Source organism: Mirounga leonina, unplaced genomic scaffold (genome assembly GCF_011800145.1).
Source record: "Mirounga leonina isolate KUSES-001 unplaced genomic scaffold, KU_Mleo_1.0 Mir_165, whole genome shotgun sequence".
NCBI classification, from domain to species: Eukaryota; Metazoa; Chordata; class Mammalia; order Carnivora; family Phocidae; genus Mirounga; species Mirounga leonina.
The window spans coordinates 19,767,343-19,783,207 of NW_023270415.1; the positions used below are offsets into that span (position 1 = coordinate 19,767,343).

Genomic DNA, 15,865 nt, shown 5'->3' on the forward strand with positions numbered 1-15,865 from the left:
TACACATTTTTAAAGTGTTTTTTAATATATAATATTATATACTCTGTGCTGTCTTAGTTCTATCCTTTTTTGAGACCATAATGTATATCATGTAGAATAGATGCAGGGACTGCTGTGGGAAATGTCATGGGTCCCGCGCTGCCACTCACTTGCTTCCAGTTGTGAGTATACCATTTGACCTCCTTCCTCAAGTTTCCTCTTCGTTAAAATGAAGTAATTTATCCCCGATTACCATCAAGAATCTCTCCAGTTTTCACAGGTCTTTATTTTAATGATCTATAATCTATATTCCAAAATAAAATTGTATTCATGGCTTACAGATTGTGGTTCAACCTGCTTGCATTCTTTATTTTTTAAGATTTTGTTTATTTATTTGAGAGAGAGAGAAGAGCACATAAGTTGGGGACAGGGGCAGAAGGGGAGGGAGAAGCAGACTCCCCACTGAGCAGGGAGCTGGATGTGAGGCTCCGTCCCAGGACCCTGGGATCATGACCCGAGCCGAAGGCAGACGTTTAACTGACTGAGCCACCCAGGCACCCAACCTGCTTGCATTCTTCCCAGCTCTTTGTTATCCTCACTCTGTTCTTCCTGCATTGTGACTTTCAGTATTTTGGAGTATCTCCGGTGTATTCTCCTTTCATTCTTTTTCATCTTTTTCTCTCACTTCTGATCTCCCTCTTCCCCTGCCCAGACTGAACTGTGGGCCACTTTTACCAATATCCTCATTTCCTATTGTTTCCAACCTTCTGTTGTGTCTCCATGTGAAATTCCCATCTTTGAATAAGTGCTGCCATCTTCAGCTCTTCTTTACCAGTAAGGCTGAGAGCTCCAGAGAAAAATGGCAGGGCCCAGCTGAACACTACCCTACAAATTCTTGGTTTCCAACATGTTACTTACCTTGGTCAGTTCCTCCCTTTCTGCACTCTTCCTGCAACTATGAAAAATCTACACACCCCTATTTATTCCCTGCCTCACTGTGTTAGCAATTAGCTTGCCTCCAACTTTATAGAGAAACTTAACTGTAGAACGTGTAGCATGTGTTCCCCTCTACCCATCTGCATACGTAAGTGCATCCACATCTGTCCTGCCCTTCTCCTTCCATTATCAAGAGAGCAGGTGTTTCTCTTGTTTAAGGCCAAGCTTTCCACCCATGATCTTGATCCCAGTTCCTGCCCAGTCCTCTGAGATCTGATTCCATTAATTACTTTGTCTTTTCTGTATGTGGAAATCTTTCTAATTCCATTCCCCCTAATATTAATTTTGTGACCTTAGGAAAATTTCTTAACCTCTCTGTGTCTCAGTTACCTTTTTTGCAAAACTGCAATAATAATGGCACCTATTTGTTAGGGTTTTTGTGAAGATGAAATGAGATAGTGTGTATCTAAAGTGCTTCATATGGTGCCTGGTATATAATAAATGCTCATTAAATGTTAGATATTATATTTCTATTACCGTGTAACAAATTACCACAAACTTGTGGCTTTAAAAAATATAAATTTACTATCTTATAGTTTCTGCAGCTCAGGAGTACAGGTGTGGGTTAGCTGAATCCTCTACTCTGGGTCTAGGCAAGCTGAAATTAAGGTGCTGGTTCATACTGTGATCTCACCTGAGGCTTCAGGGTCTCTTTCCGTGCTCACTCAGGTCATTGGCCAAATGTGGTCCTTGCTCTTGTAGCAGTAAGATCCCTGTTTTCTCATTGGCTATTGGCCGGGGATTGCTCTTAAAACTAGAGGCCGTTCTCAGGTTCTTGCCTTGTGATCTTCTCGTAATGGTAGTTTAGTACTACTTCTTTGAGTCCACTGGGGAGCACCTTTCTGAAGCTTGGCCTTCTTTTGAAAGGCTCACCTGACTAGGTCAGGGCCATCCAGGATAATCTCTCTCTGATTTACCCAGTGAACCAGTTAGTAACCAATCAGGAGAGTTATATCCTTTCATATTTGATGGTCCCATCATGCAGACTCAAAGAGAAAGGATTACACAGTTGTGTACTTTGGGGGCCATCTTAGAATTCTGCCTACCACATATATTATTAGTATTACTACTGTTTACCTTAATAGCCTGTAACATGCTCCAGCTAAGCATGGCGCAACAGAAATGTAATGTAAGCCACATGTGTGATTTTATATTTTGAAACAGGCACATTACAAAAAAGCAAAAAGAAGCCTGTGAAATGAATTTTAATAAAATATTTTATTTAACCCACTATATCCAAGTTATCAGTTTAACTTGTATCCCATATAAAATTATTATTGGGATTTTTTTCATACTGAGTCTTCAAAATCAGGTGTGAATTTTAATTTATATCACATCTCAATTTGAGCTAGCCACATTTCACATGTTCAGTAGCCACATGATGAGTGGCTACCGTATTGGATACCACAGCTCTCATTAATGTTAAAAACAAACACACATGAAAACTCTTCTCTTGAATTTGAGTTACCTCATTACAGTATCAGAATTATTCTTCTTTCATACAAATTTTCAAAAGAAATAATGAACACTCATTATTTCCACTTGCTCATCTTCCTTTCTCCCTTCAGTGTGGCTATGTGATTGCACCTGCCATTCTATTGAAACCTTTCTTACTATGGTCACCAATTGAATCCACATTGTCAAACTGAATGAACACTTTTCAAATCCTCATCTTACAAAATTGCTCTGATAGTTTTAACACCATTGATTATTCTGTCTTTCTTCAGATGCTCATCTTCTACTTCCTGGGACCTGGCCCTTATTTATTTGATCCTCTTAGATGCCCTTCATACCATTTCTTGTAGGCTTCATTCTGGGCTCTTCTTTCTTCCTGACCACTTTAAATACTGTTCCCACAAGTCATCCTTTGTTCTTTCAAATGCTCTGTTTCCATTGTCATCCTCCCTCATAGTTTTAACTATCACCCCTACACAGCTAAGTCAGGTGAGTATATTGACCATCCAGACGTTTACACTTTATACAAAATGTTTGAAGCGTATCTCCACTTGGATATCCTACTGCCATGCAAAACTCAGTATATCAAAGTAGATCATACATCTCTCTTCAAACATGACTTTTTTTCTGCATACATTTCTTCAGATGATGGCACCATCGCTTACCAGTTCACCCAAACTGGAACCCTTTAGACTCTTTTCTCTTCCTTGCTGTTCATAACTAACCAATTACCAAATTTTGTTCATTTTCCCTCTGGCTTGGGTTTGATTCTCTTCACCCCTATTAGTACTCCCTTGTTCACACTCAACATCACCAACCACATCATTGGTTTACCCATTTGACATGTTATGTTTTGTCCCATTTCATTCCTGTCCTAGGACAGAGAAAAACAGATGCAGTCCCTGCCCTTACTGAGCTAGTGGCTGGCTGGATTGCAATAACCTTATGTAGGGGAGTCTCATGGCCAAAATCTCTGTGGCTTCATACAATATATTATTTTCTTACTCAGGAAGTAGCCCGATGATATGTGGTAGGGGTGCAGACTACTTCCATCCTGTTATTCTGCCATCTTCAGTACATGACCTCCAACGGTCCTGCTGAAGGGGGAGGTTTCTAATGCCTAGAGGTAAAAGTAATAGTGCATTACACCTGACCACATTGCACAACCAGCTGTAAATAAGGCTGGGAAATGTAGTCTAGCTTGTGTGCCCGGGAGGAACATGGAAATGGCTTGAGGAATGAATAACTAGTCTTGCCCATGCTCTTGTTTCTTAGTTCCTCCAGTACCTCACTGTGATCATTATGATGGATCTAAAGCGAAAACCTGACACCCACTTCTTGCAGATATTCAGTGTCTCCTTAAAACCTCATAGAAGGTGCTACATGATTTGACCCTTAATCCTGTCTCAGTGTCATCTCTCATGACTAGCCATTTATGCACTAACAACATGGGAGTTTTTCACACTTACTGAAGTCCTTCCATTTCACATATTTGCTTATGCTGTCCCTGTTCCCTGAAATGTCACCGTCACTTCTCTCCAGGGCTTCTGTTTCTGCTAAGTTACTCCTATTCCTCCCTTTAGCCTCAGCTCAAATACCAGTTCGTCGAAATGATTTCCTGTTGCTGTCCTTCTCTGGACTGGATTTGGTGCCCCCTTTTTGTGCTTCTGTGTTTTTCTCTGAACACATTTCCTTGCTGTTACCTGCTTTTCACTCATCTCCTCCCTGGTGCCAGGGCCACTCTGTACCTGGCCTTTCTCAGCACGTAGCACGTAACTCAGCTATGATTTGCTGAGTGAGTGCCACCTGTGATTCCATTTCTTCCTGATCCCTCTTCTCTGAGACACCTCCCTTATTCTTTCTTCACTGCTGAGCTACTTCTTACTTCTCTACATGTGGGCCTTTGATATCAGATGACATGGCTTTGGTATTTGTAGATTTGATTTGTTTGCTGAGATCTTTAGCTTTGACTGTGGCTTATCTATTGAAGGAGTAATGCTTAAAAATAAATAGGTAAGTGAGTAGGTAAATAACAAACTAAAAGCAACAGAGTAGCAGTTCCATATTATATGACATTGGTCAACAGAATCTTTTCCTTAGCAGAGTTCTGTTTCTAGGGTAGCAGTGCTTCCAGCATTTTCTGAGCCTGAGGCTTTTGCTGCTTTTGGCAGTTTTCTCTGAAATGAGGCAGTGATAGGATGAGTATCTTTAGTCCGTCGGACGTCGGTCTACAGATGCAGTTCATGAGAAACACTGGCTGGAACTTTTCCAAGGGAAAGAGCCCAGCTGTTGAGAGGACAGAAGACAGATATTTATGCTTCGTGACTGATAATAGCAATCTCGACTCAGCCAAGAAAAAATAACAAATGACTTTTTTAGTTCATCAATCATGAACATACCAAGAAAGTCTTGTCTGACAAACAGCCTGAGGAGTTAGAGGATGACAGCCTGTGAATGAGAATGGAAGCAGATAATGTGGAGCTGTCTATCCATTCATTGCCACATAGATTTATCTAGTCTTCATACATTAAAAGATGGTTGACATGTGCACCCAGACCTCAAGTTTACCTTTTAGTAGGAGGGATAATTGTGAAAAGCAGAATTTTAAAGCCTTATATAAGGCGCCTGAGGAGGGGCTATGGGAATGTAGAAGAACCTCTGACAAGGGGGTTTAGGGCCAACCTGATGGAAACTATATCTGAATGGAGTCTAGAAGGATGAAAAGATAAAGCTAAGGTAAAAGGAGAAGGAAGATGTGTCATGGGGAGAGGAAAGTACCTGGCAGAGAGAGAAACGTGTGTAAGAGGAAAATTTTATACTGTTGATGCATAAAGGATGAAGTGAGTAAGAAAGGCTAGGAAGAAGGAAGTCTAGGTGACAGGGCAGCCAGGGGTGAGGGCTTCTGTGCTACAGGGATCTTGTAAGCAGGTCATCATCCCGTGTTTTTGAATAATCACTCTGGCACAATGATTATAGTCCATGCCTCAAGGCAAACACGAGATGAAGAGAGCCTAAAAAAGCCATGGGATAGAAAACAGAGAAGGGGGCTTAGTCCTTGGTTTATATGAAGGAAGGGTGCACATAAAGAGAAAAGGATGTGTTTTATTTATTTATTTATTTATTTATTTATTTATTTATTTATTTATTTATTTATTAAAGATTTTATTTATTTATTTGACAGAGAGAGAGACAGCGAGAGTGGGAACACAAGCAGGGGGAGGGGAGAGGGAGAAGCAGGCTTCCGCTGAGCAGGGAGCCCGATGCGGGGCTCAATCCCAGGACCCTGGGATCATGACCTGAGCCGAAGGCAGACACCTAACGACTGAGCCACCCAGGCACCCCTGTTTTTTTTTTAAAGATTTTATTTATTTATTTGACAGAGAGAGAGCACAAGAGAGGGAACACAAGCAGGGGGAGTGGGAAAGGGAGAAGGTGCTCAATTCCAGGACCCTGAGATCATGACCTGAGCCGAAGGCAGACGCTTAATGGCTGAGCCACCCAGGCGCCCCGTGTTTATTTATTTATTTTTATAATCAAGGTGACTGGGTGCTCTCTCTACCTCAAATAAAAATTCAAAAGGGTTTTGGGGTAAAGGAGGAGTATTGTTTCACGCTCCAGTCGCAGATACTGTTGGCACATCCAAGTGGTTTGGATAGCTCTTCTCTGGTCCCAGCAGTCAAGTACATACATATAAAGTCGCCTATTTGGAGAAATTGGGTTAGGGATATAGATGTGGGAATCTTCAGTACATAGGGAAAGGCAACACACACACACCCCATCAGCACTTGAGATACAGGTAGACAAGTGATCTAGCTGAGGAGACTGAAAAGGGTGGGATGAAAACCAAGATAGAATTTTCATAAAAATCAAAGAGGGAAAATATTTCAGAAAACTGAAGTGTCTGAAGAGGCAGATAAGTTTATAAGAAAAAGATGGAAACCTATTCCACTGTGTGTGCAGCTATCTCCAAGCTCCACTTCCATTGTTTACTGCCGTGGGATTCATGATAGTGAAAAGTTGGAAATTAAGTATCTTTTATTAGGGAAATGGATAAAGAAATCATGGTACATTCACACAATGGTACACTGTATATAGCCATTAAAAATGATATAGAAAGTAGTAACATGAAAATATAGTTAAGATATGCTTTAAGTAAAAAGCAGGTAACAAAAGTGTGTGTATTTCATTTTGTCTTGTATATATGCCTATATAGACCTACAGTATTTATATGCATGCCTATATGTGCACAAAATTATTTGAAAGAATTCACAACCAGCTGTTATCATTATTTGTCTATGAATGGAGGTTTGTTTTCCTTTTTCCCCTTATTATGTTTTCTGTTTTTTGGTGATAAACAGATATTGGCTTGATAAAGTGAAATAAAATAGGTATCTTTTTGTAGTAGAAAAGGTTCCATTTGATTACATGATCAGGATGTGTATAGAGAACAGTTTCAACAGGATAGTGGAAGCAGAGGCTAGTAGGTAGGGGTTGGAAGAGTGAATGGACAGTAAGAAAGAGAGACAGGGAGTATGACACTTTGAAAAGTTTTGATGAGAAAAGGGAAGGTGTGAAAGAGAACATAATTAGTGGAGGAAGGTAAAGGATGTTAGGATTTTGAGTCATTTTGGTTTGGTTTTTCTTTATTTTTGTGCATGTACACATGTGTGTGCGTGTGTGGGTTTGTGTAACAGAGACAGGAGAGGCAATTACAGAGAATATGTGTGTCTCTCTGTAAATGTGTAATGGGTTTTAGGGTGATCAGAGGAAACCAAAATAAAGAACTTGCAGATTCAGGACAGAGAAGGAAGATAATAGATGGAACAAAAACCAGAGAAGGTAGATGGGGATAGAATCAAGAAACACGTGTGGAGATTGGTCTTCCTAGGGGAAAGAACATATCATCCTCTGAGATTAGAAAGAACAGTGTAAATGGCTTGTTTAAGGGGGTAAGATGGTCAGAACATCCAGGGAGTTTAAATCTGATAGTCCTTTAACAGTGAGCAAGTCTTTTATAGTGAAGAGATGGGTAGGGGCCTGATGAAAACCCTTAAGGTTTGGAAGTGTCCTTCAAAGACTGAAAGAGTCAATTAATCAAGGATAAAAATTGGTATGTGTTTCTAGAAAAAGACTCAGCAAACCCTAACCAGGGAGCCAAATCTAGCCTGTGGTCTGTCTTTGTGGCCCATGAGCTAATAAGCATGTTTCTTACATTTTTAAAGTTTGTTTAAAAAAAGAAGAAGAAATATATGGATATGACACAGACCATATGTGACTTGAAAATCCTGAAGTATTTACTATTTAACTCCTTACAGAAAATTTTTCCAACTTGGTTCTTTGGTAGTCAAATTGAAGGTAGAATCCCTCACTTTGTATCAGGAATTCCATTTGCTCTAAAAGCAGTCAGCAACCTATCTAAAGAATGTTTTAATTGGCAAATGGTCAGAGATAGGTCTGAGGTATGAGTGGTGTTCAATTTGTTGATATATGTGATGCTTACATAGGTATTTGCTTTAACACTATGCATGACTCCATAGTGTGTGCTGGGACAGTGACTCAAAAAATAATCCCTAATTTGTAGCATTTGCCAATTTCCATGGTATAAGTACTCCCAACATGGCTACTTTCAGGCTACCAATTAGTACTGAATGAGAAGTTGGGAAGAAATGTGCAGAATTGGTTCTCAACAAGCCAGTTTGGGCCAGTTTGGGATTTTTTCCCACAGGGAAACAAATTTCGGAGAAATAGCTCATTCCATTTCATACCATATGAATTTTCTGACCTACTCTCGTGAATTAATTACACTGACTAAACTGTAAAGACTTTTGAAAAGTTTCTACTTCCATTTTTTATAGCTACAGCTGAATTTGAACTCTAGGGCTAAGCTGATACCTGGGAAGATGCACATCTTGGTGAAGCAGAAAAGCTGTTGTTTCCTTGATAGAGCACAGCTCAAATTTAGGAATGTGAGAACTGTGTTTTGGCATAAATTTCTGATACTTTGAGACCTCTTTGGAGATTAGAATAAATGGAAATGCCCATAAGCTGAAGGACACAAATGGAATCCATCCAGATAGAGGTTGACCTTTAGGAAGACCGTGTGTGCCAGTATGCATCGAGAGTTGCACAATTAAACTCCGGGCCTTCTTTCCTTACAACATATTATAGTAACCCACTGTATTTCCCCTTGCGTATTTTCCAGGGTATTTTATTTTCTGTTCCCCACTTCTTCTCAGCTTCTATAAACTTAAAAAATATAACTTAAGATATGAAGGCTTTTACGAGTTAATGAAATGGCCAAAAATTGTTAATCTCCTCTCAGGGAATAGCTGTGAATGCTCTGGTAGGCACTAGGAGAAAAAATCTCGGCTCCTCAATATGAATTGTTCTCATCACGGCTTCATGTTTCTGTAAAGGAACATTTCTTTAGTGCTCTTTCAACTGCTTTTAATCAGTTTAAGCTTTGATTAAAAATGAAATAACAAAAAGTGAAAATTTCCTATGTAATTTGATATAAATAATAAGGAGCTGATAGAATTATATATATAAGAGAGTGGGGATTTGTTTAGATAATTTATTAGGCAAAGTCATCAAAATATATAAATGATAGGAAAATATAATAATAGGTATTTGAACAAAATATGTAAGACCAAACACCTGGAATAATTAGAGGCATAATTCCTTTCCCAAACAACGTTTCCTGTTTAGCTAGTTTGAGGTTTATTCTGGGACCTGTCACTTCATCGTACTTCAATATCTCTTCATGGCAACCTTCTCTTTATCTCCAGTTTCCACTGGCAAATATTTCTTTGTCTTGCAAAAAAGCCCCTGATGTGTGTGAAGTATCAAGAGTAATGGACAGTACATGTTCTGCATGGAGAACAAACAATGAATCATGGAACACTACATCAAAAACTAATGATGTAATGTATGGTGATTAACATAACAATAAAAATTAAAAAAAAAAAGAGTAACGGACAGTAAACAGATGCTGCAAGGAGCTAGCTCATAAGTGATAGGCAAGTACCCTGTGCCATGTATTCTCATTATTCAAAGGCCTTTTGACTTACTTGCTAGATCTTGGCTACATTCTAGATAGGTGAGGTATTATTATCTTTATGAATAATGGATTGCATAAATATGAGGGGTAAAAAATTTAAGGATCAACTGAACAATTTCTAACAATCTAATGCGAAAACTCATTGCAGGGCCAAGGGCATTAATGCAGAAAGTTGAAAAACTCAAGAGAGTTTAAAAGACCCCAGTCAATTGAATCATGGATTATTTAATTCTAAATAGCTAAGTTTTATGACTTTGGATGAGAAAGAGAGTTTTGTTTTGTATATCTTTTTTCTCTCTTTTTAAAGATAGATTAAGTCTTAAATATTTATTTTTAAACCATATGTTCAGTTTTAATCTTGAACTCACTGGAAAGGAACACTTCCTCAGTACTATAATAAATGTAAATACCAAGCATTTAAAATGCATATTTGGCTTCCATAAATCCGAATAATGTTTTTTAAATTTTCTATAGACTGTGACGTAAACCACTTGATACTCTGAAATTCCTACATTAGCTTGAAATCAGAGTCATTCTAAGTGACATTCATATTTGTATATATTTTTTAAACCCAAACATTCATAAGTGTGTGACTTCTGTGAGGCCTTTCGACATGTGTATGATCGCGCAGAGCTTTGGGGTCCCTCGTCCGTCGGCATATGCTCCCTTACTGCCGTACCACTGTATCTCGGAGTTCACCGCACACCCCAGCTGCGGTGCTCCTTCATGAAGTCGTCTCTCCTTGAGCTGTCTTTATAATACAGCAAGTCCCTGAATAATTGTTAAGTTAGGTCCTCCAAAATCCCAATAGTGGTAGCTAGACTCTCTTTTAGCATAGTGACACATAAAAATTCTTAGTTACAGTAACTTTTACCAAAAAAGAATTTCAGAGAGTATTGCGATGAAGAATGTGTCTCAAATACACCTGTGTTTTAGTTTATCTACAAGGGGAAGTGTTATGCTGCTTACTGAGAGGAAGTAGGGCATCTTTTTCTACTTTGTGTATAATTGATTTATGAGGTCAGTGGAGAGCGAAATAATATATAGCAATCGACACAGGACAGAAATTCTGTACAGACATTCTGTACCTGATCAGGTGAGGGGATTTTTACTTAGACTTATTTTCTTGCTACTCTTTTCAGGTTCTTTTTTCTAACCCAGCTCATTCTTTCTTGGGCTTTATTTATAGCCTGCTGAACGTTGGCTTCAAGCTGTTTTTATTTTCTCTGTGTTTCCTTTGACTTCAAACCTTAGAACTTTCCTTGTCTCTTGGCCCATCCTACACTGGTGTTTGACACCAGCTTCCCTTTACCCTCTGCCTCAAACCTGAGGGCTGGCTGCACTACTCCTGTGCCTGGCCACAGTGTGTTCAGCCATAGGCACACCATTGTTCGAAAGAAGAAGTGAGGAGATGGGAGGATGACGTCTTTAACCTGGCATGTCGAGATTGAAATGCCCACAGGGACTCAGCAACCAGCTCAGGAAGAAAGTCTATGCTGGTGATAAAGATTCCCTGGTCATCACCGTATAGAGAAATAAAAACATCATTGGTATGAGTTAGATTACCACGGGAAGCTAAAGAAAAGACAGCTCAGCAAAGAACCCTCAGCATTTCAGGGAAGGACTCCCTACCCCCAAAAAAGAGGATTCCTGTGAAGAAGACAGAATGAAGAGAGAGGGCAGCATTTCAAGGAGGAGAATGAGGTTAAAAGAGCCTGTTATCACAGATAAATAAATTAAGGACTAGAACTTTTTACATTGCTGACTTAGACCAATTTTGGAGGAATAGGAAAGACAGAAATTTGATATACACTGAGAAATGCGTGGATAGTTTGAAGGCGAACTTGTGAGGAGGAATCATTTATCCATTGGCTCAAGAAGCTGTCAACCTAAGAGAATATGGGGCAAATCCCTTTAACTCTGGTTTCTGTTTTTTCAGTTGTAGAATAAGGGAATTAAAATAAATGATCTCCAACCACTGTTCTGCTATAATATTTTATCACTCTAGGAGTCTAAATCAATTCTTCAGGAGGAACAAAATTGTAACATGCTAAGCTGTACTTGATTGTCATCTCTACACTTGTCTTTGCATGTTTGCTCTGCATTTAACAATCTGCAAGCAGTATGGTACTTGTTTTGTTTTTGTCACACATTTGCACTGTTTCAGCAGTTCATGCTGTTATAGTTGACTTAAATTCCTAATTTGTTAGTAGAAAGGATATACCACATTATTTTGAAGCACTAATAAAAGCCAAAAATAGAATGGAAAATGTACTAATTTTACAAATAGAACTTTTGTTTTTGTTTCTAACATTGGGTTGTTAAAGACTTCTTCTAAAACTTTTTTATACATCTCTTTTGAATCCCAGGTATTGCAATTTCAGATGAACTCGATAAGGTAAGTTGAAGAGAAAATGTAGAATTTACATTTTATTTTAATTCACTGTCTAAATGAAAGACTTTCTGAAACATAAAGTCTTCAAATATAACTTATTTGGTGCTAACTTTTCAAAACTTCCAGTTATATGCTTTGATTCTTTTATGAAAGTTATTGCATGAAGTATATATATCACCTACTCTTCAGAATCAGGAGTTTTAGAATTTGGTTAGAGAAAACTGAATCTCACTGAATCACTAAAAAAAAAAGAAAACTAATCATATTATATTACGTAAAATATTTTTTTCTGTACATGATGATGAAGATGAGGATATGGAAGACACTTGTACTTTTCTATAGCTATCCTTTGGAAAACTTAGTAAGTTTTTGTATTGTTTTGTTTTTAAATTCCAAGATATGAAGAGAATATGATGGTACCTTTACTGGGGTGATAGTTGTGAAGGTGGTGAGAAGTGACATCATTAGGAATGTATTTTAACAGTGGTGTCAGTAGAACTTGTTAAGTGTATCCGATGTGGGAGTTGTAGAAGAAATCAGTCACAAATAAATAAATAAAATCTTAAAAAAAAGCGGGGGGGCGTGTGGGTGGCTCAGACATTAAGCGTCTGCCTTCGGCTCAAGTCATGATCCCGGGATCCTGGGATTGAGTCCCATGTCGGGCTCCCTGCTCCGCGGGAAGCCTGCTTCTCCCTCTCCCACTCCCCCTGCTTGTGTTCCCTTTCTCGCAGTCTCTCTCTCTGTGTCAAATAAATAAATAAAATCTTTTAAAAAAAGAAGGAATCAGTCAATGATGATTCCTAGGTTTGGGAGATAAACAACTAGGTACACTGTAGTGCCATTTATCAAAATTGGAAAAACTGGGGAAAAGCAGATTAGGCAGATTGCAGTAACAGTAAGAGTTCTCTTTTGGCTTGTTTATTTTGAGTTGTCTATTAAGCATATTTATATTCACTATTACTCATGAGAGACTCGATTTAGTTATACATTTAGGAGTCATTGGGATAGAAGTTCTCATTTTTGTTTGGTTTGGTTTGGTCTCAGGACTCCTCTACATTCTTAGGACAGAGGGCCTCAAGAGGCTTTGGTTTGTGTAGATTATATCTATCGATATTTACCATGTAAGAAATTAAGACTTCTAAAAAATGTATATGTTGTTCATTTTAAAAATAGCAGTGATAAAGCCATTATATTAACAAAGATAACGTTTTTTATGAAAAATACTTTATTTGCCAAAACAAGGTATTTGTGAGAACATTACATTATTTACATTTTTGAAAGTCTCTTTAATGCCTGGCTTAATTGGAAACTTCTTCATTTTCATAACTACTTCTGCACTCATTGTGTTATGTTGTTTTGGCTGAAAAAAAAAAATCTGACGTCAGATATGTAGTTGGAAAAGGGCAAAGCACCTAGAAATATCCATTAATATTTGGTGAATGTTGACCCAAAATCTCTCTAAACAGAAGACATATTACAGCTGGCTTGGTGGCTAGATACATAGATAGAAAGAAAATGATAGAAAGCATCATACAAAAAAATGGAATTTTATGAATCATTACATTTTAAAATAATAAACTATAATGTAATAATTGTATTATTTTTACAAAAACAATAAAGTTAGTACTCTTCTGTTCCAAATAGGATTATACCTTTTGAATTTTGTACCATAAAAATACATTTCTGTTTGACTAAATAATAAGTAAAATTTATCAATATACTTATAAGTATTAAGTAAGTCAATAAACCATCATGGATATTTAAAAATTAATTTGTATCTATACTAACTGTGCAAAGCTAGATCTTGACTACAAACAATAGCAAGTAGAACAAGTGGCAGATGTGGTCTCCTGACTTTGTCCTGCTTTTGTAGTCTTCTTCCTCTTTGTGTCCATCATTGTCTTTGCCCCAGCTGGCCTCCTTCTTATACCACGACCTTCCTTACAACTTGCAGAAGTTTCATAAACCCTACTCCTGCATTTTTATTCTGTGTTCACTTTAAGTACAAAGACCTCATCATCTCTATTTCTAGGTTCATTTGCTCCTTCCAATATATTTTGCAAAGCTCTGGCTGCCTGAGCCATATATGAGCTTGTGTGATTTTGCTTGGCCCTTGTCCTTCCTTTCTTCTGGGTTCTAATTAGCAGTGGGGTTGGTGCCTACACCTTTTTTGTAAGCTAAAGAATATACTAATTGTTCTTTCAACTGAAAATAGATTTCACCCTCAGTGGATGCCATGATCCTTGATTAGTATCACCCTCAGGACACATCCGTACCCCAATACCCTCTCTCTTCCAAGTACTAGCTGAAAGGAGTTTCAATTTAACTAAATTGCTATTTTTCATTTACTTACCTAATATTCCTATTTTTGAAGACTTCATGGAAATTGATGAAATTTATTGTACATTTAATATTTTTAATTTTTACTGGGAAGATGTCAATAATTGTCATAAAACTTTTATTTAAAAATACTTATGTCAGTGTAAAGAAATTGTTACCATTCTCATACCTAATTTTTAAAGAGTTCCCAGATAATAAAAGGCAAACACAGGCTGCCAGAGCCATAGCCACTATTCTTTGCCTGCCTGGAAAGCAGCTTTGGTTGGGGAGAGAGCTGGCCCCATGGCGCTCTCTGCTGACCATTAAGCTCACAGTCCTGCATTTTTCTCGGTAAGAAAATGTGACTCTCAGGCAGATACTAAAAAAACCCAAAAGGAATGATTTACAACTTGTGTTGACCTGACACCTATGTCTTTAATGTAATAATAAAAATCAATTAAGTTTCTTCCTTTTAATTTTCCATTAAAAATTTGGGGGGTTTGCTAAAGATCTGTTTTTCTTAACCTTTATAAAACTACCAATCATTTACTATCCTATTCCAATTATATTTAATTGTCATTTCTTTGAAATGATTTTTTTCCTGCGGATTTCAAAGTTAGTTTGTGAATTCTGATAAAGGTAGTAAGAATGATTAATTTTACTTAAAATGGAAACAGTAAAACAAAACAGAGGCTAATGTTAGTTTTTAAGGCTTTTATTTTTAGTTGTGGGAATTCTATCAATTTCTTATTCATTAGTTTTGTCCTTCCTCTTTCCTTAGCCCCTGTATTGGTTTTCTATGGCTACTGTAACAAATTAAAATAATGCAAATTTATTATCTTATGTTTCTATAGTTTAGAAGTTCAACATGAGTCTCTCTGGGCTTAAATCAAGTTATCATAGGGTGCATTCCTTCCTGAAGTTCTAGGGGAAATCTGTTTCCTTGCCCCTTCCAGCTCTTAGAGGCTGCTCTATTTCTTGGTTCATGACCCTTTTCCTCCATCTTCAAAACCAGAAACATCTCATCTCTGGCTAATTGTAGCCAGGAAAAGCTTTCTGCTTTTGTGGGATCATGTGATTAGGTTGGGGCCACCTGGCTAATCCGGATAATCGAATCTTAACATTTTTAACTTTAATCATGCTAAGTCCCTTTTGCCATTTAATGTAACATATTCACAGGTTTGGGGGTTGGGATGTGGACATTCTGGGGAAGCTATCGTTTTGCCTTACAGCCACTATTCAGGTTCAGATAGTATTACCTTTCATATCTGTATCTAATTCTTCAGGCTGCTACCATTCCAGTTCATCCTTTAAAATGCCATATAGTAGACATGGCTGGTGCCTGCTCAGTTTCTGTTCATTGGGGCAGTGTGACCAAGCCTTCAAGTGCTGTGAGGGTTGGGTGCTTCTGGGCTCACTGTTTTCCTGAGGATTGCTTCAATCCATTGGGAGCCATCCTGCCCAGAGATGCCTGGGTTGGCCCTCAGTTAGTGACTGACTGAAATAAGACTCTGACTTGTCATTTACATTCCAGAGATCCTTATGAGATCAGGCTGTGAGTAGACTTTACCTGAACCCATATGTTTGTCTAGTTTCTTCCCCTGTCTTCTGCTTCCTTTACTCTCTTACAGGTTCACTTGAGAGACCCTATGAATATATCA

At 38.0% G+C, this 15,865-nt stretch overlaps 1 protein-coding gene across 1 annotated transcript in view; it reads left to right on the forward strand.

Moving 5' to 3' along the window:
- The window catches only part of CUNH8orf34 (chromosome unknown C8orf34 homolog), a 370,508-nt gene that overhangs the window by 103,262 nt on the left and 251,381 nt on the right, over window positions 1-15,865 (forward strand). The window contains exon 5 of the mRNA XM_035011295.1: window positions 11,860-11,888. Coding sequence (XP_034867186.1) covers window positions 11,860-11,888 — 29 coding nt within the window. The remainder of the gene's footprint in view (window positions 1-11,859; window positions 11,889-15,865) is intronic.